The sequence below is a fragment of the Rhinolophus hipposideros genome (genome assembly GCF_964194185.1).
Source record: "Rhinolophus hipposideros genome assembly, chromosome: 1".
Classification (NCBI taxonomy): Eukaryota; Metazoa; Chordata; class Mammalia; order Chiroptera; family Rhinolophidae; genus Rhinolophus; species Rhinolophus hipposideros.
The window spans coordinates 111074118-111094298 of NC_138047.1; the positions used below are offsets into that span (position 1 = coordinate 111074118).

The 20181-nt window shown below is 55.4% G+C and overlaps 2 protein-coding genes across 5 annotated transcripts in view; one reads left to right on the forward strand and one right to left on the reverse strand.

Moving 5' to 3' along the window:
* Positions 1–17381, reverse strand: part of PDE6B (phosphodiesterase 6B) — a 46038-nt gene extending 28657 nt beyond the window's left edge. For 2 of the 4 annotated variants that reach the window (XR_013993799.1, XM_081056406.1), the window contains exon 1: positions 3125–4167. Coding sequence is in view for 3 of the 4 variants with exons in the window: in XM_081056406.1 (XP_080912532.1) it covers positions 3125–4018 (894 nt within the window). In the remaining variant the exon portion in view is untranslated. Of the gene's footprint in view, positions 1–3124; positions 6745–13793 lie in introns of those variants that run through there. The other 2 variants (XM_081056407.1, XM_081056405.1) reach the window with 2 other exon arrangements.
* Positions 17382–17814: 433 nt separating this feature from the next.
* TMEM271 (transmembrane protein 271) lies at positions 17815–19900 on the forward strand. The gene has a single exon (XM_081056420.1). It carries the CDS (start codon positions 17949–17951, stop codon positions 18996–18998), a length of 1050 nt encoding a protein of 349 aa, XP_080912546.1. The 5' UTR covers positions 17815–17948; the 3' UTR covers positions 18999–19900.
* Positions 19901–20181: the final 281 nt, after the last annotated feature.

Here is a 20181-nt window from a genome sequence, read left to right on the forward strand (position 1 = left end):
ATAAGTTTGGCTGAGTGAACAGTGAGCACTAGTCTCGTTGGTGGCGTGTTGGTGGGACAGCCGGCAAGTTGGGTCGAGGCTCCCTTGCACCCCCAGGACCCGCCCACCAGCCACTGTGGGTCTCCCAGGCCTATGCTCTAGCTGTGTCTGCTCCACGGGGTTCGTTGGCCCCATGCTGAGAGCTTTGTGGGGCTGGTTGGGGTCTTAGGACTGGTCAGCTGAGCTCTGACTTGGCTCAGGCCCAGGCTCAGCGCCCCCCAGGTGTCTGGGACTCTGTCCCCGGCCTCATCCTCCTGCTTCCTAAGTGCTGACGTGTTTTCACATGAGGCCAAAGTAAGCTGGTGACTCAGTTGTGGCTCTGAGTCAGGCCTCCTGGGCTGGGGTCTGCTCCACCCAGTGGTTGACCTCTTGCTCTTTGCCCCTCTTCACCGGGCAGCATGGGCTGTAGGAGGAAATCCCTCTAAGTGCTGCCCCTGACTTTTTTTGTTATTATTTGTTAAAGGAACTCTTTCAGGTGAGCTCAAGGACTCCGGCAGATGCCGGTGACTGATGTCGCACGCCTCCAAGGCTTCCCCATCGCTGGCCTGTCCAGTACACCCAGGGCCCAGCTTCCCTCACAGCAGCGAGGCCTGGGGATGTCCCAGGAAGCCTGCGGGGAGGAGGCAGCCGTTCTCCTAAGGGGGTGCATGTGGCTGGTGCCAAGTTCTCCCCGCTTTCTTCCATCTGGATGTTGGAGAGGCAGCTGCCACCTGCAGCCACATGGCAGCCGACATCAAAGGGAGATCAGTATGCAAGCCCTGGTAATGATGCCACATCACGCGGGGGCACCAGCCTCTGCTGACACCACATTCACCTCCAAGGAGCAGGGCGCCAGGCAGGAGCCTGGCCAGGGAAGGTCTCAGCGTCCTCGTGCCCTAGCACTCAGGACTGTGCCACGCTCTCACGCCCCTGTGCCTGCCAGCCTCTCTCTGGTCCCTTCAAAGCTCCTGGCGCTCCATCCCGACCCTGCTTACTGCCGTGTGCCCATGCGCCTCCCTGCTCCCAGCTGGGACCCTGCACAGCCGTGCTAGAGACCCCATGGCTCCCACCGCACTGGGCCTTCCCTGGGTAATTCATGCTCCTGATGTTCTGACTCAGGGCCTCTGTAGGCAGCTAGTCAGCCCCACCACACATTCCAGGCCAGTGCTCTGAGCAGAGTCACCTAACGGCTGGGGTTGCCGAGTTCCTGTCCCCTGCATCTGTGCCAGGAGTGAGGCTTGGGCTCCCCACCTGTGTAGCTTCTACTCCACTGTCTGCCCTGCCGGCTCTGCTGCTGGCCCAGCACCTTGGACCACTTTGCAGCCAGGGGTGACACTCGCTCCCCGAGCCCCTAGAACCAGACCTGACTAAGCAGCTGGACAGTCGCAGGCCCCTCACACCGTAACCTCCTTTCCCACAACACCAGCCTTCCCGCACCTCTGTCCCAGGGATTGGCACCCAGCCACTGTCCCATGGAGGGGACCCCTGTGTCACCACGGCCTCTCCCTCCCCTCAGACCTAGTAGACTTCCGAGCCTTCTGACATGTCGAAGCTGCCCCACTGCTCAGACCCACTCATCTGTCCCTGCAGCCTCCCTGGGCCTCCACCTGCCACCACCCGTCTGTGCTCCCACAGCAGCCGTCCTGCCGCCCTCGCTGTCCTAGCTCCCGGGAGCTTCCGGAGAATGCCCTCACACCGCCCCTCTGACTACACAACTGTGTTGGTCAAACGCAGGCATTTCAGGGCCCACAGCCCTGCGGGTGGGGTGTCAGAGACCAGCACAGAGCCAGGACTTGGGTCTGGTCCTGCCCAGGGGTGGGTGGCCGTAGCTGAGCCACGTGCTCTCCAGGAGCCTCCTAGGGCCTTCGGTCCAGCTGCCTTGCGTGAGTCTGGACACCAGACACTCGGCTCAGGGACTTTTGCTGCACCTAATGGGACTCACTTTTTGCTGATTTTGACTCTGGTCTCTGTTTGGCTTCATCAGAGACAAACCCAGCGTGGCCCAAGGACTGAGGCCCACACTGGCCCTGTCCCAGGAGGGAGACGTCTGATGGAGGCCACAAGACCCCGGGGAGACACAGCCCCACAGGGGGCAGGACATGCCTGGGACCAGACCCTCAGAGCAACAATGAGACCCCCATGGCACAGTTTGGGTGTGGCGTGCCGCTGGAGGCTGGGGGCACCATCCCAGACTCAGAGGAGGGAGGGGACAAGATGTAGTGGGGGAGGGGGAAGAGGAGGAGGGCGGGAGGCGCTCAGGGCACCCCCCACCCACCCAACGCCCGCCCCTCGAACTTCTCCTTTTCTGGGTAATTCATGCTCCTGATATTCCGACTCGTGGGTGACCCACTTCTTAAAAAGGAGACAAGATGAAGCTAATCCTGGAGCTTACTCTATTCAGGTCGCTGGCCCGAGGCTGGTTTACAGCAGATAAGTTTAAGAGGATTGTAGCCCGCCTGCTTCCGGCCCAGGCACCAGGGGTCTGCCTGTTTGTCTCTAGGGACAAGGGGACAATGGCTGCTAGGGGACAGGCCCGTCCAGGTGGGTTGAAGATGCCAGCCGGCTCCAGGCTCTTGCGCCCAGCTCCCAGGCCAGACCCTCTGAGAGGCTCCCCGTCTCCTCCTGGAGCCCTCGTCCTGAGGCCCACCACACAGTCCAGCTGGCACCTCATGCTCAGTGTGTCCCAGATGGATAGCACCTTCCCCCGGCCACCCCCCACTCTTCTCCACCCAGGGGTACCTGTCCCCACCCCCCGCCCCGTGTGTCAGCCCCACACCCAGCTGTGTCACTGGCATTCCTGCTCCTTCCTTCCCAGAAAGAACCAGTCCTCCTGGATCTCTCAGCTCCAGGCACTGCTGCCCACCCCTTTGCTCCCTGGGCACAAGCCGGACTCCCCTGCCCCAGCCAGCAGAGTGGCCTCTCTCTGGGCCTTTGTCCCGCCCTGCTCTGACACCTCCCTCCCCACCCCACCCGTCCAGGGAGCCCTGGCCAAGGGGACAGAGGACCAAAGGGTTTCCTCCCTCGTCCGCCACCCCGGCCACCTTTCCGAAGTCCTCACGTGGCGTGGGACCTTCACGGCCCCTGTGAGTCACGGCCCAGAACCCACCTGGGTCACGTCCTTGATGTTCACCATTGTCTTGGTCTGAGCCACGTGGCCCACGACCCCGATGTCCAGCGGGAAGACGATCTCGGAGTCAGGGGGTACCAGGCAGTCCTCCAGGACGCTGCCCGGCTGCACGCTGAAGAGGCGCGTGGCCAGCTCCGCCACACCATTGCGCTGGCGGTGCAGGAAGAGGCTGCAGCAGTCGGCCTGCAGCAGGGCGCCCAGCCGCTGCAGGATCCTGAACAGCACGCGCTCCATGTTCACGCTCTCCTGCATGTCCTGCACCATGGCCAACAGCGCCGTGGCCTCCTCCACCTGGCACAGCTCACGGAAGCTGGTGCAATCCCCCAGCAGCCCGTCCCCACAGGCCCTCGCCACGTTCTCCGGGCTCAGCTTCTTCCCAAAGTACCGGTCCGCAAAGCCGGGGTTCCGGTCCAGGAACCGCTGCACCTGGTCCTCGCTGAGGCTCATGGTGTCCGGCTGCAGGTCCTGGAAACGCAGCCAGTCCCCAGCGCACCTGGACGGCCAGCAAACACTGTCATCAGCAAAGCCTTTCTTAGTGCCGATTAGAGTGCTGACACCCCCCCTCAGGTCCCTGTCTTCCTGCCCCCCTGGAGTGGGCCTTCCAAGTAACAGCCCAGGGACTGCCGCCTGTGGCCTGGGTCCCAGCCAGCTGGGGACAGGTACGTGCTTACAGTGGAGCAGGCCCTCACACTTCTTCCCATGTACGCAGGGGAACCCCACAAACACTGTGAGCCTTTTACCTGGCCCAGCAGGCAGCCCCAGGTCTCCTTGGCGCCCAGACCTGGGCTCAGGTGTGCTGGACAGGTGTGGCACGAACCCTCCCATGGGTCCCCTGATGGTGCTGGAGGTTAGCAGGGCAGCTTGGGGTCCCATCCCCACGGAGGGAGTGGGGAGGAAGGCCGCCCAGTGTCTGGCGTGGAGGTGGGAGGGGCGCACACAGACTTTCCCCTTTGCTGGAGAAGAGGTGGCCCTGGGCAGTCTGGCAGGTGAGGGGTTTGCAGGGCAGACTCGGTCACCTTGACACACAACAGTGCTGTTCCCTTAAGAGCTACTGCCCTTATGTCCACGTCTGGATGAGCTGCTGCAGGCGTCTCTGTTGCCTGTTCCAACTCCCTGTGCACCTCCAGTTGTGCTGCCTTCTCACAATCCACGGTACAGGGGTCCCTCCTGTCTCTGGGCCTCAAACAGCGCCCACCTCCTCGCCGCTGAAGGCTTTCTCCATCTGCCCTGCACGTCACACAGGCGTTAGCGCCTCTGTGAGCCAGGATGTGATCCAAAAAGTTGGCTTACTAGTGGAGGACTCAGCGAGGGTCTGTCTCTGTTGCAGGAGTGCCCTTCACGTCACACAGAGGCTATGTGCAGATGTGTGTGCATGCACGAGTACGTGTGCACATGCTGCATGTGCATACAGGTGTGTACACAGATGTGCATGTGTGTGCTGGGTGTGTGTGCTTGGTGTGCACACAGGTGTGAGCACGGTGGGCACCTGCACCTGCATGTGCACACAGGAGCATGCATGTGCCCCCGTGGGCTGCTGGAAGGTGGGGGTAGGAGCTATGTCTGTGGTGTGAGCCAGTGTGCACAGCACTCAGCAGAGACTGGGGGCACCCGGCCTTCTGACTCACCTTCTGCAGCAGCAGCCGTGGCACCATGCCAGCCGGCCTCTCCCTGAAGGACCTCCGGTGCCTCCCAGCCACGGACCAGGGATCACAAACCAGGAAAATGGTCTGGGCTTTGTCTCTCCCTCATGCTGCCTGTTCGCATCGTCACTATACGTTTAACCAGGATGCAGGGTTTGTGTGATTCTGACTTTTACTGCATTCAACTAGTAAAAATGTGTGCACGTTCCTGTGAGTGTGCACGTGCGTGTAAGCATGGGGCCTCTCGTGCTTGGACAAGTCTCTGCAGGGCTTCTGGGCTGGGACCCTGCCACTGTGCCACTGTGGGTGGCCCTTGTGCTGTGATGTCCCTGCGTTTGCTTAGTCATGCAGCGGGTTCCTTTCAGGGATCTGATCCAAGGTCCCCACTTTTCCTAAAAATAGTGGGCTCTGACTGGGGAGTGGGGTGGGACGCTCTGCAGTCACCTCGCTCTGCATTCAGCCCTCAAAGCTTCCAGAGTGTTCTCACCTTGGTTGCTGCAATGTTCCATAAGAGGCATGGCCTTGTGTGCTGGTCAGGTGGCCTCACTGACACCGCAGCAATGGAAGCAGCCCACACTTACCTGGCTAGGCTATGGTAAGACCTGACACAAACCCAGGGGAATCACTCGAGCTTAAAAATGTTAATGGTTTCATTTCACTCAGTGAAGAAAAGGCCCAATGACTGTGACCCTAATCAGGTAGCATTCAGCCTCCATGGGCGGGGTCCCGGGAGTGCTTAGGAGGCTGGGAGCAGGAGCAAGTGTCCCCAGAGATTTGTCTTGTCTTTTAAAACTATAAAAAAGAAGGCTCTGGTGAATTAACTTTTGCCTTTGGCTTTTTAACCTGGAACCGTGATAGTGACCCTATTTGGAAATAAGGTCTTTGCAGATGGAACCAATTGAAGATGAGGCCATACTGGATGAGGGTGGCCCCAATCCAACCCCCAGTGTCGTCACAGGAAAGGCACAGAGGAGGCCACTGGAGGACGGAGGTACAGACAGGAGTGATGTGTCCAGGAGCCAAGGGACCCCAAGGATTGCCAGCCACACGAGAAGCTAGAGAGAGGCTGGGACGAATTTCCCCTCCGATCCCCAGAGGGAACCAGCCCTTGAAACGGCCTGGGGCACCGCAGACGGTAGCTTCTGTTGCTTTAAGCCCCTCACTTTGTGTCCTCGGTGGGGCAGCCCCAGACTGACAGAGGCAGTGGACCAGGTTTGCCTGTGGGCCGTCACTTGCCTGGTCTGAACCAGCCACAGTCTCGTCCCTCTGGTTAGCTACTGGTTGGGGACCAAGCACCCCAATGGCTTCCCAACAACTGCCACCAGTGCAGAGGGGCCCACTGGGCCCACTGTGGCCAATCAGGTTCTTTCCTTCTGGACGCACAGTGGTTGTCCCAGGAGGCAGGTCTAAGGGCAGAGGCAAGACCAGAGGAGGGAAGGGTGGTAGAATCTGAGAGCACAGCTGGTTCCACACTCCTCACCTCAGCCCTCTGACCTGCTGGGGAGGCTGTGGACTGAAGAGATTTATCTGCCACCAAAGCTCAGTCACAGCAGTCCTCAGGCCCCTCCCAGGAAACCAGCACTAGCAGAGACAGTGAGAGAAAGAAGGACTTTTCAGGAATTAGCTAAAGTGGTTGTGAAGGCTGAGAAGTCCCACAGTCTGCCGTCCGAGTCCTAACACAGGAGATGACGTCCCAACCCAGCATCCCGCCTTCGGCCTTTTGTTTCGTCTGCTTCACTGAGCCTGTGGACTCCAATGCTAATGCCACATGGAAACATCACAGACACACCAGAATAGTGTCTAGCCAAGCATCTGGACACCCCAGGGCCCAGCCAAACTGACATACAGAATTAACCACCACAGTTACTTACAGGTCAGCCATTAGACCCTACAAGGTCAGCTCTGGTCACCAGGCCCCTCCAGTTGAACTTGGCCCAGGAAAAGGCAGTGCCTCGTGCTCTGAAACCAAACACGGCATCCATAGTGGGCAGCTGCCCCCGACATACGAAATCAAAGCTCGTCCCTGAAGCCAGGGGTGGGGGCCTGATCTTAGAAGCGCTTGGCTGTCTGAGTGGGGGTTGCAAGCCCCGTCCTGCCTGGGCACTAAGGCCAGGCTTCCCCAGCCCGACGCCATCACAGCACCACACACACATGAGGTGAACACCGTCCCACCATCTAGGGCAGGCTCACTACACAGCTGGCGGTGCTCAGGGAGCTGTCCTGGATGGGCCACCGAGCTGGGACCTGGCTTCTCGGTCACAACCTGCTCAGAGCAGCCAGGACAGTAAGCAGGTATCAGCTCTAACTGCCTTCAGCACGAGGAAATGTCTCACATGCCCCAAGTCCAGAGGTCGAGTGACCAGTGGTGGACACTGGCTCCTGTGGCTCTGTGACCCCAGCATTGATCTGGGGTCCCCTGCTGATGGCAGTGGCAGTCAGGACAGTAAGCGCCCACATTGGCCAGCAACCCCCCTGTGCTGACTGGTTTAGCCTGGGCCCCAGGCAGTGACAGAGTCCAGCAGAGCCTAACTTGGAGAGGGCAGGGACCCTGGGGCTTCACACAGCAGGCTTCACACAATGGCTGCTTGTAGCTGAGCCCGTGTCACAGACTGTGCAGACTGCCAAGCCTGAAACGTACCATCTGGCCCTTGACAGAAAACGTTTGCTGCCCCCTGGCTTAGGTTAACCATCGCCCACCCCTGAGCTACTTGGAAAAGACTGGATATCTGGAGAACACTGGGTCCTGTACGCATCCTGAGGCATCTGCTGGCACCCCAAACCTATTTCTGTAGGTTCTGTTCCCCCCTTCATCCCATTTCTCAGCCAGGCAGGGCGACCGGCATGCCCTGAGCCTGGAACGTTAGACTGGGACCCACCACAGGAAGTGGGAGTGAAGACACAAATTAAACGCATTAGAAAACAAGTACAAAGGGACGGTGGCGCACTTCAGAGCATGTGTGTGAGACCTGAGACAGCAGCTCTCCAGGGACGATCACAGGCCCAAGGACCCGGGGGAACAGAAAAGCCCGTGGCTGAGTAACCTGCCACAGCCACAGATCAGTCTGCTCAGAAGGAACTGTAGCTGGCAGCAAGGTGGCTTCAGGACCCGGACTTGGCATAAAACACTGCCGCCCAGCTGGCACGGTAAAAGCAATGCTGACACTGTAGTAAGAGGTTTAAGCTCCACCCCCTCCATCCCTCAGGCAACTGAGCTGTGCCTTTGACTAATGGAATATGGGAGGGAGGGAGACAAGGAGAGAGAATGTCATCTCCAAACAGCCATGCACTGGGTCCACCATTGCCCTTGTCCCTGTCCCACAGAAGCATCGGTTCTCCAAGGGGTCATTCCCCCAGCTGGGGTTCTACAATGGAGAGAGTATACCACCGCTGTTCTGCAGCCACGGAGGGTGGGGAATAGTTTGTTGTTGTGAGCCACACTCACCTGAGGCTGTCTGCTAGCTCAGCGAAAGCAAGAAGCTAACTTGTTTTTTAAACACAGGTTCAGAGTTCAGTTAATCCTGTTCCCCAGATAATGAGACATTATCATCATTGATCCAGGCAAGGCCACTCCTATATCTTATTTTATCTGTCCACCATATTTAGCTATCCATCCACCATCCATCCATCCATCTGTTCATGCATTCATTTGTCCATCTGTCCACCCACCCACCCACCCATCTATCCATCCACCCACCATCCATCCATCCACCATCCATCTGTCCTGCCAACGCCTATCTTTAAGGCTAACAAACCCTTCCAGCATCTTCCATCAGCTAGCACGTTAAAAAGTTGTGGTGGAGTATAAATAAAAAGTGAAAATTTGTTTTATGAATTCAAGTTCAAATTAAGTGATTCGGGGGCAGATGGGTGGATCAGTTGGTTAGAGGGCGAGCACTGGGAAACAGGCTGCCGGTTCAATTCCCACGTGGGCCAGAGAGCTGCACCCTCTGCAACTAGAATGAAGTCAATGAGCTGCCGCTCAGCTCCCCCGTGGCCAGATGGCTCAGTTGGTTGGCGCGCAGGCTCTCAACCACAAGGTTGCTGGTTTGATTCCTCAACTCCCGCAAGGGATGGTGGGCTGTGCCCCCTGCAACTAAGATTGAAAGGACAATAACTTGACTTGGAAAAGTCCCAGAAGTACACACTGTTCCCCAATAAAGTCCTGTTCCCTCCCCCTAATTAAAAAACAAACACACAAACAAAACACTAAGGGATTCAATGTACTCATTGTTATTTTAGGCCACCAGGCAATGTTTATCGTATTAAATGACTAGATAACAAAAGAAGAAAGGTCTCGAATCAGAAAAAGAAGAGCAATCGAAAGCCAAACGAAGCAGCGAAAAAGGGAATAAAGACCAGAAATCAACAAACTTGAAAACAGAAAATAAAGGAAATAATAAAACTTACCACTAGGTTTTTTTAATGATCAAAGATATTAAACTGATCAAAGAAAACCACACGAATTACCAATAACAGGAGTGAAAGGGGGAATTTCACTACAAATCCTAGAGACATAAAATAATTTTTAAAAAACATTTATTCTTTCATCTTTTTTGAAGTATATATTACAACAATAAAGGCAACAACTTATTTTTATTGTATGTAAAATATACAATAAAAGGGAAGAATGTGGACGTTATATCAACAAAGGAAAAAAATGTAATGGACAAATTCCTCAAAATACACTAACTACTAAAGCTCATTCAGGAAAGAAATATGTAACCTAAATAGCCCTATAACTATTTTTTTTTAAACTTTTAAAAATTTCTTTTAAGTGTGTTGTTTCAGGACCCATCAGCTCCAAGTCAAGTAGTTGTTTCAATCTCGTGGAGGGCGCAGCTCACAGTGGCCCATGTGGGGACTGAACCGGCAAACCTGGTGGTATGAACATCACGCTCTAACCAACTGAGCTAACCGGCAGCCCCAACCCTGTAACTGTTTTTAAAAATGAAGTTTATAGTTAAAATCATACCAGAAAGAAAACTGTAACCCAAAATGGCTTCACAAATGAACTCTACCAAACACTTAAGGAAGAAACAATGCCAATTCTACACAAACCCTTCCAGAAATCAGAAAATAAGGGAGCCCTTCCCAACTTTTATAAAGTCAGCATCACCCTGACACCAAAATAAGACAGACACATTACAAGAAAACTATAATACCTCTCATTGACATTGATACAAAAATCCTCAACAAATAACAAATCACATTCCTGAGTGTAAACAGGAGGGTCCATGGGAGTGCTGGGAACTGCGGCCACCTGCAGTCTCCCCACCCCCAGTCACGGTCCTCTAGCACAAGAGGGGTGCATATAATGGCCATGGGTCAGCTGCTGGGAGGGGCTCGCGGGCCAGCAGGGAGCAACAGGCACATAGGTCTCCCACTTCTCTGTGAGTGAAGCTCGTCCCATCCAGTGCTGGGCTGTGTTGTGTCTCCCTGTGGGAGAATATTTGTACTTCTCCTGGTGATGGGCAACAGACGTTACTGTGTTTCTGCGAAAATAAGACCTAACCAGAAAATAAGCCCTAGCATGATTTTTCAGGATGACATCCCCTGTACATAAGCCCTAATGCGTCTTTTGGAGAAAAAATTAATGTAAGACCCGGTCTTATTTTGGGGGAAACATGGTACTAGCTTGACAACAACTAACTAGGATTTATTTTGGGAATGCAACGTTGGTTTAACATTGAAACTCAATGAATGTATGAGGTGTGATCAAAAAATATGGTGAATGTTTAAATAAAAAAAATATTATGGTAAAAGCCACACTGCCATAAATCCCCCTCAAAATACTCCCCCTGGCTTACAACACACTTATTCCATTGCTCTTGCCACTTTCTGAAGCGGTTCTGGAAGTCCTCTTTCGTGAGTGTCTTTAGTTGTGCTGTCATGGCTGCCTCATCCTGAATGGATTCAAAATGTTTACTTTTCATGGTCATTTTCACTTTGGGGAAGAGCCAGAAGTCCATGGTGCCTGATTCAGGGAATAAGGTGGATGAGGACACACCGTAATGTTTTTATGTGACAGATATCGCCGTACCAGAAGCAATGTGTGACATGGAGCCTATCCGCTGTGATCACAAAATACGGTGAGTGCTGCTGCCGAGTGCCATCCAACGGAAAGGCAGGGACCTTCAATATGGGAAGCAGCCGTGGAACCTTAGTAACAATGTGTGACAAGTTTCAATTTGTTTGTTGGAGTCGGGTGTGAGCTACAGTTGAGAGGAGGGGTGCTTTAAAGTGCCATAAATCATCCTCCATCATGACAGCGCTCTGTGTGACACATCGCGTCTGGTGCACGGCAATTTCTGTCAAATGAGAACATCATGGTGTGTCCTCATCCGCCTTATTCACCGGATCCAGCACCGCGCGACATCTGTGTCTTCCCCAAACTCAAAATAATTCAGGACATCAAGGCAGCCATGACAGCGCAAGTAAAGATACTCATAAAAAAGGACTTCCAGAACTGCTTCAGAAAGTGGCAAGACGATGGGATAAGTGTGTTGGAATTGAGGGGCAGTATTTTGAGGGGGATTAATAGCAATGTGTCTTTCACTGTAATAAATGTATTTTATTTAAACATTCACTATATTATTTGATCACACCTCATAATTCACTATATTAAGAGACTGAAAAAGAAAAACCTACAATAATCTCAACAGATCCAACTAAAACTTGACATAAGTCACCTACTTGTGATGAAAACTCTCAGAAACTAGAAATAGATTTCAAGCTCACAAAAGTTATCTACAAACACCCTATAGCTTACATCAGACTTGACGACTGAAAACCAATGGTTTCCCACTGAGATCAGGGACGAAGGCTTCTCACTCTCCCTGTGTCTGTTAAGGGCTGTGCATGACGGCCTCTCTGAGGCAAGAAGAGACAGAAATGGAAGGTATGCAGGTGGGAAAGGAGGCAGTGAACTGTTTCTACTTACCTGTGATATGACTGTACAGAAAACCTAAGGAACCTACAAAAATAGCTGCTAGGATTTAGCAACATTGCAGGACAAAAAGGCAATTTAAAAAAGCAGCTGTATTTACATACACTAGTAACAAACAATTGGACAATAAAATATTATTTAAAGTAATATTTATAAAAGCATTAAATATATGAAATTATTATTGGTAAATTAGAAAAAAAGTGTGCAAGACCTATATATGAAGGCTATAAAATGTTGAAATTAATGAGCACCTAAATACATGTAGAGATGGAACATATTCTTGTGAGAAAATTCAATGTTGCTAACATATCACTTGTTATGCCCAAATGAATTGATAAATCCAATACGATCCCAACCAAAATCTTCATACACCTTTATTTGTACAAATGGACAAGGTGATTCTAAAATTTACATGGAAATGCAAAGAATCTGGAATAGCCAAAATGATTTTGAAGAGAAGATTTTGGAGGACTTACACTACCTGATTTCAAGATTTACTCCAGAGCTACAATAGTCAGGACAGTGTGGCACTGGCATGACATGTCACTCAGTGTGCCATAACTGGGAGTGTAGAAATAGACTCACATTTCTATAGACAATTGATCTTCAATAGAAGTGCCAAGGTGGTTAAAAGGTAAAGGTGTGGAACGACTGGACATCATGTGTAAGACCCTTGACCATTACTTCACACCATGCACAAAAATTAAATCAAAGTAGATCACAGATGCGTGTAACAGCAAAAACTACAAAACCTCTGAAAGACACAGAAGATAATATTGCTTTAGGCAAATGTTTCCTAGATATGACACAAAAACCACAAAAAAGTAACACGTTGGACTCCAACAAGACTGAACTTTTGCCACATAAAAGATACAGATAAGAAGATGAGAAGGCAAGTCAACACAGACAAAATATTTGCAAAGCATTGACCTTCACAAACAAGATATGGGAAAGCCTCGACATGGCTAGTTAGCAGGGTAACGCAAATTAAAGCCACGAGATACCACTGTAAACCCCCCAGAATGGCAACATTAAGAGGACCTCAGGAAGGCTGACGAGGGGACGGGTGCCTGGAACTTTCAAACCTGGCGGCGGGTACAGCCACTCTGGAAAACCATTTGTCAGTTTCTTATGAAGTTAAATGTAAACTCTGATACAACCCAGCAATCCCACTTCTATCAATTAAAACATGTTCACAAAAGATTTTTATCCGAACGTTAATAGCAGGTTTATTCATAACTGTAAATAGAAAAGAGCTGTAGAGTTTTACTCAGTAGTAAAAGCTGAATAAAAACAAAGCATTATGCCAATTGAAAGCAGACATAAAAACTACATACTTTATGATTCTAGGTGTGCGACATCTTATACTAAAACTGTGGCAACAGCACACAGATGGGCAGTTGTGTGAGGCCTGGGGTGGAGGACAGGAAGATGCCAAGGGGAAGCTGTGGGGGCTGCGACAGCCCCGCGTGACTGTGGGGGTGAGTTACAGCGAGGCCTACAGCTGTCTAAACTCATTGAACTGCACACTTAAAATGGGTGATTGTTGTGGCATTCATGTAAAGTGTATCTCAATTTTAAGAAGGGCATAAAAAGCTGAACATAGATATTACCTATGATCCCACAAATGTATGCCCAAGTGCATCTGTGCACACTTTTAAGGAAGTTCACAACTGCTTTATTCAGAATATCCCCAAACCAGAAACAATCACATGCTCAGCATCAATAAAATGGCTAAATAAATCCTTGCATATTCACACAATGGCCCTGGATCCCGCAGTGAGAGTCAGCGTCTACAGACACGTACAAGAGCGGGCAAGCTTCACAGACGCCAAGTTGAATGAAAGAAGCCAGACATATGACAATCGCGCTGTAGTGTTCCGTTTAGATAAAGGTCAACAAACAAGCATCCCAAACAGAAGTGTTCAGAGCGCAGGCCTGGTGATACACAGACAGAAGGAAGAGGTTTAAAATGGAGTCAGCAGGACATCTGTGTGGAGGGAGGTGCCCAAGTCTCATACTGGCTCCTGATTTGGTGGCAAGTACACAGATGCTCACTTACAAGTCAATAAGCTGTTCCGTGTATATTTTATGGATTTTTCTGTGGACCTTATTTCACAGGACAAAAGCTTTTCAAATAATAAAGTGCCTTCTTGCGTCTTCAAGAACTGACTGGCTCTGGTTTTGTTAGAGTGAGGTCTTCAGATTGTCACCAACGCAGACTTGGCACAGAGAAGCGCACACTATGTCTGTAAGAGAAGATCAACACTATCGTTCCTGGAAAAAGAGGTCTGAGAATTAGTGAGAAGAGAAAGTTTGAGTATTTAGCCAGATAAAAAGATAAAGGATAACTTGACTTTGAAAAAAGGCCTAGAAGTACACACTGTTCCCCAATAAAGTCCTGTTTCCCTTCCCCAATAAAATCTTTTTTTTTTAAAAGGTAAAGGATAAAAAAGCGAAAAATAAATGATAAATTAGAAAAAATAATTAGAATCGACCAAATTAATTGAAGTCAATACTCTAGGAGATTGGATTTTAAATGTAAATAGTAAAATGCGATTGTAAAATGATAGGGAAAATATTCTTCACTTGACATGATTACTGTTGTGATCAGAAAAACACACATGATGGTTTAGAAATGTAAGCTCTGGGCTCCGTTTCATATCTTTACAACGGGGGCGGGGGGGGGGGGGTAGTGACATAGTGAGGAGAGCCCTGTGCTCATGCTGCAGAGGCCCTGTAACGTGCAGGGCATGTGCATGTGGTGGGCTCTGTTATTTCTAAAATAATCCTCGTTCCCCAGCGACCTGTAAAAAGTCAGTTTTCACTAAGTGGTTTCTTTCCGGAGTGAGCATCTCAAATCACTTGGCTATAGACCTCATCTGCTCTGGGGTTACCTCTGGCCAGCTGAGGAAGTAGGGGGTGGGGATCAATGCTGCAGGTGGCTGGGATGGAAGAGGCCTCCCAGGTGAGCCTGGGGGGGGGAGGGGGGGAGGATTCCTGCATACAGCCACCATATCTGCTTCCGAATGTGCACGAGCCGCTTCACTTCACAGCCCTGGTTATAGGGCTGAGAAAGCAGCAGAGGTCCTCCCTGTGAAGCACGCAGTTCTGCAGTCCCTGTGAGCCCAACAGACACCCTAAAGGACGCTTTGTATGACAGGACGACAAACTGCTGCCGCTCCATCCTGCAGACACAGAGGCACTCACTGGGGGAAGACAGCTGACTACCTGCTGAGTGCCAGGCAATGAGTGGGGCAGCGGCAAAGCCAAGGTGGCAGTAAAGGCCACCAGCACCCTAATGGGGACAGGACCCCCCCCCCAGCATGTCTCCATTCCAGGCAGTCTTCCTGTGCCAGTGCTCCTAAAACACAGTGTGTCTCCTGACCCTCGCCGTTCTCTCCATCCTCAGGATGAAGACCCACCAGGACAGGGGTACCTATTGGCCACTGTCTGCCTCCAGCTTTTCTCAAGTCCCGTCCCCCTCATGCCTGAACCCTGGCTTCCTCCAAACAGCCTTCCCTCCCTCTCCTCAGCCCGGAGGAGGGCGCCTCTCCTGGCTGCCTGCCTGGCCTATCACCTGGCCCTGTCCTCCCTGTGAGCAGAACCCAACTGACACTCAGATTCTGTCACAGGTCAGAGCGACCCAAGGTTGGCTGTCCACTCATTTAGTCATTCACTCCATGCAGCTCAGGTAAAGCAGAGTGAGTGTGTGGGGGCAAACTGGACGTGGACCTGCCTACACTGAACTCCCTACCTGGTGGGGAACACTCAGAACACCTGGGGACCCTGTGCCAAGGGGTGGGGGTGCAGGGAGGCTGTGTACGGAGCCTGGTTGGAATCCTGGCTCCACCGGGGGCTTATTCATGGGAATCGTCTGAGGATAACAGGCAAAGTGCTCACGAGGGTCGGGGAACCCTGGGCGCCCGACAGAAGCCAGTTACTGTGAGATGAGCTGAAGCTAAGAACTAAGGAATTGGGAAGGCAGGAGCCCGACCCAGGGGATTGAGCCACAGGGATGCAGAGCAGAAAGGGGTCAGCACGTGCGAGGGCGCGGGGGCAGGGAGACGTGGGGGAGTGTGGGGGCGGGGCGAGTGTGGGGGCGGGGCGTGTTGGGACGGAAGTGTGCCCTGGAGGTTGGGGGCGTGGCAGGAGAGCGCGGCGCGATCGCGGAGCAGCCGCCCCGCGGACCGTCCTCGCTCAGACCCTGGACCTCACACGTGGTCCCCAGCGCTCCCGGCCCCGCCCCCACCGCTCCGCGAAGGAAGAGCCGCTGTCCGCGCACTTCCGCCCCCAAAACCGAATGGATCTGGCCGCGGCGCCTGTGATGGGAACCGAGAGGCTGCTCCATCTTTCTGCACGGAGGTGGCTGCAAACCTCGTCGCCCTGGAAACCGAAATAATCATCGGAAGGCAGCTCATGGCAACTCCGCGCGTGGGTGCTGATGATCAGACAAGCTGATTTACACAGCGTCCTTTCAAAACCCATACACCACAAATGGAAAAGAAGGCTCGACATCCTTAGTGCTCTGGACAGTCACACGCGTGCGCAGGACAGAACGAGGAGGTCCAGCCGCGGTTCTCAAATCTGCAGCCCCTGCTAAAAATACAGCGAAACCTGCTCCTTCCTGCAGCGATCGCGGTTCAAGTCAGTCCCACGCAACTGTGCAGAGCCAAGGAAGGGCCTTCGCAGCTTCACCGGGCAGATGGTTTCCGTGAAAGTGGGCGAGGGGCCCCTGCGCGCGGGCTGCCTCTCCGTGGGGGTGCGGCTTTGTCCGACTCGAGGGGCCACCGGGGACTGTGCCCAGGCTCAGCAGACACCAAGCGACACTGCAGGCGAAGGGCCTGGAGCGGCGCGCTCCGGGGGTGTCTCCACAGCAGAACGTGCTCAGTGGGCGGCAGGAAGGCGGGTGTGTTCTCACAGCACCCCTGCACGCGCGCACCCGCGCCCCCCGCGGTAGCCACGCCTGCCTCCGGGACCCAGCGCCCAGTTAGTTAACGCTGTGATTAGCCGCCCGGGTGAGTCACCGGCTCCCGGGCCGCGGGCCGCGGCGTCCGAGACCGTGCGAAGGCCCAGCCGCTCCGTCGGTGGCTCCCAGAGCGCCGAGCAGAGACGCCCCTTCCCCAGGCCTCCTTCCGGGAAGAGGATGGAGGACCCTGGAGGCCTGCGCCCCACGCAGGGGAGAGGAAGGCCGTCTCCCCGCCCCACGCCGTCCTCTCACCCACCTGGAGTTCTCACGCTCCGAACCAGGCAACTTACACCCCCGCCGCCCATTTGCCCTCGGGCCGTGAACCGCCTTCTAATAAATTAACTCACACCACTCGCGTCTGTGGAAAATTCCTGCACCCGGGAGAACGGATTATCCAAGCTTCCCCCTGGGGCTTCCCGTCTGCCCACCTCCCCCCGCAGCAAGCCAGCGGGCGCGTCCCAGGCGGCGCTGGAGGGCCCGGCACCTGCGCTCCTGCGCCCGCCCGCCCCGGCACCCCGACTCACGCCGCCCCGCTCCCGCCCTTCCCGCTCAGACTCGCCCCTTCTCCCACTCCCAGGCTCGCCACCAGCCCGGCGTCGCCCACTCGCCCCTTCCCCGGGCCCCCTCCTCCGCACCCGGGCTCTCCACCGTACGCCCCCAGCACCGCGCCCCTCTACGCCATCTCCCCGCATCCCTACCAACTTCCTCGGGATCCGTGGCCGCTGTTAAGCCGGGGGACGTGGAGTGCGGCCCAGGCCTTGTCGCCAGGGAAGCGTCGACGTAGGGGCGCGGGAGGTGGGAGGTGCTGGGGGTGGGGCCTGGGTGGGGGTTGTCCCGAGGGGAGAGAGCTGGGGGGGGTTGGCGTCTCCAAAGCGGCCAGGGGCGCCGGTCCCCGGAGGAAGGTGGAGAGGCCCCGCGGGGGGCACCTGTCCTCGGGGAGGCGGCCGAGGGGCGTCCTAGGGCCTGCGGGGGCCGGGGGCGGGGCCTGGGCCGGGCGCGCGGGCCGCGGGCGCGGTGCGGGAGCCGAGCGTCTCGGGAGGGAGGGGCGGCGGCGGCTGGGGAGGGGGCGCGCGCCCTGCGGTCCTCCGCGCCGCCTCGGTTCCCGGCGCGGGGGGCGGGGGATGCGGGCTCCGGCGGCGGCGCGGGCCCGGGCGGACGCGGGAGGATGAGGAGGAGGCCGGCGGTCCGGCCGCGCGGCGCCGGGAGGAGGCGCGGGCGGCGGGGCGCGGGCCGGCTCGGGCGCGGAGGATGAAGTGGAGCGTCCGCGGGGCCTGCGCCGCGCTCTCCGCCTGCCTCCTGCTGGCCTGCGCGCTCAGCGCCGCCGCCGTCGGCCTCAAGTGCTTCTCGCTGGGCTCGGAGCTGCGCGGGGAGCCGTTCCGCCTGGGCGCGGCCGCCGGCGCCTTCTACTCGGGGCTGCTGCTGGCCGCCGGCCTCTCGCTGCTCGGCGCCGCGCTGCTGTGCTGCGGGCCCCGGGACGCCCCGCTCGCGGGCCCGGGCCCGGGCCTCGGGGTCCCCGCAGCCGCGGCGGGCGCTCCCGAGGCCGCGCCGGCCGAGCCGGGGGCCGCGGGTCCTCCGGGACCGGGGAACAGCCAGAACCTGCTTCTGCTCGGCGTCCTCGTCTTCATGCTCGGGGTCCTCAGCGCCTTCGCGGGCGCCGTCATCGACGGCGACACGGTGTCCCTGGTGGAGCGCAAGTACTCCCACTACTGCCTGCCCCCGCGCGCGCCCGCCGCCCCCGGCCTGGACCGCGCCACGTCGGCCAAGTGCCGCCAGCTCAAGGACTACCAGCGCGGCCTGGTGCTCTCCACCGTCTTCAACGCGCTCGAGTGCCTGCTGGGCCTGCTCAGCCTCCTGCTGGTCAAGAACTACCGGTCGTCGCAGGCCCGGCGCGGCCGGCGCGCCCGGCGGAGGGGAGGCCGAGCCCCGGCGCGGCCCCGCGGCGGCTCGGGGCTCCGCGCGCAGCCGCCGGCCTCCCGGGCGCGGCGGGGCCGGCGGGGCCGGCGGGGCCGGCGGCTGCAGCAGCGGCCGAGCGAGGCGTCCATCCTGTCCCCGGAGGACTCGGACTTGGGCGCCCCGGGGGACTGCGCGGGGTTCGCGGCGCATCACGCGGTCTCCTACATCAACGTGGGCGGCTTCCACGCGTCCGACGGGGCGGGTGTGGAGGTGTGCTGCGGGGGGCACCCGTCCGTGGAGCTGCCAGGGTACGCGCCCTCGGACCCCGACCTCAACGCCTCCTACCCCTACTGCTGCCGGCCGCCCTGCGACGCGCGCCCCTGGGAGCCCGGCCGCGCCTGCTGAGTCCCGGCCGCCCCCCGCGACGAGGGGCCGCCGGGCTGGCGGGGCGCTGCCGTCCCAGGGGGCGGCGTGGCCCTGCGCCCGCCTCCGCCTCCGCCTCCGCCTCCGCGGGCGCCCGCCAGCGACTGGCCCTCCGGTATTATCCTTTCTGTGTCTGGGAGGTTTGTCTCTTCTGTGTCTGTTCGTATGCGGATTCCGTTTTAAAGTTTACAATAAATGTTTTGGGGTTGGCCCGCCCCACCGCACTTCACTTTGGCAAGTCCGTTCCCTGGGGCCAGGCTCCCAGGTCCCTGGTGAGAGCTCACCGAGCGGGTGACTCCGCGGGAGGAAGACGCGCGCCGAGAGGACAGGACCGAGCCGCTGAGACTTCTGGAGTGAAAGCAGCGAGAAGCACCCAATAGAACACTTTGTACACGGATGTGCCTGCTTTTGTCGGTACTTTCTTACTGTAAAGCTCTCCATAAACAGTGCAATGTTTGGTAAATTTATTGCAATTTAAAATTGGTGAGTTTCTTTATTAAATTAATTGCTATGTTATTGGAGATAGTCATCAAATTAGAGAATGTCTACCTACAGATCAGTGTGGGAGGAAATGGTGGAATTTGGTCGGACAGATGTTGCGTTCCAACAGTTGTACACAGCTGGCAGGCTGACTCACTCCAGCCTCTCTCTGACGCCAACTTTCTGTGGGTGCCAGGGCTCACATTTTTGGGGGGAAACTGGTGACCCTTTCTACTGCGAAGCTGAGTGTATTTTTGGTTAATATATATGAACAACCCAATCCTGTTTTGGAAAATCAGTCATAGTTTTCCTGGTAAAGATGATTTTCCTGTTGATTAATTCATTATTCTGGTAATTTTTAGTATAGCGTTTCATTTAAAATATCCTTTTTGATGGATGTGAAAGTCATACTTTTAAATCATTTGAGTACATATGTGTGTACATTTACACACATGGCATGAAATGCGTTCCAAACAATGGTGAAGGGTTTCCATCTACTCTGGGGGCTGGCTGGGAGCCAGGCAGGCCGTCTCTGGAAAGGTGATCCCGCTTTCCAGCTGGTGATTCCAGCTGGTGCTGGAATCAGTGCCGCAAGCAGGTATGCCACCGATTCTGAACGCGCTCAGAAGTGGGGACACACCCAGTGTTCTGCCAGGGGTGAGCACAGCACAAACTTTAGGTGAGA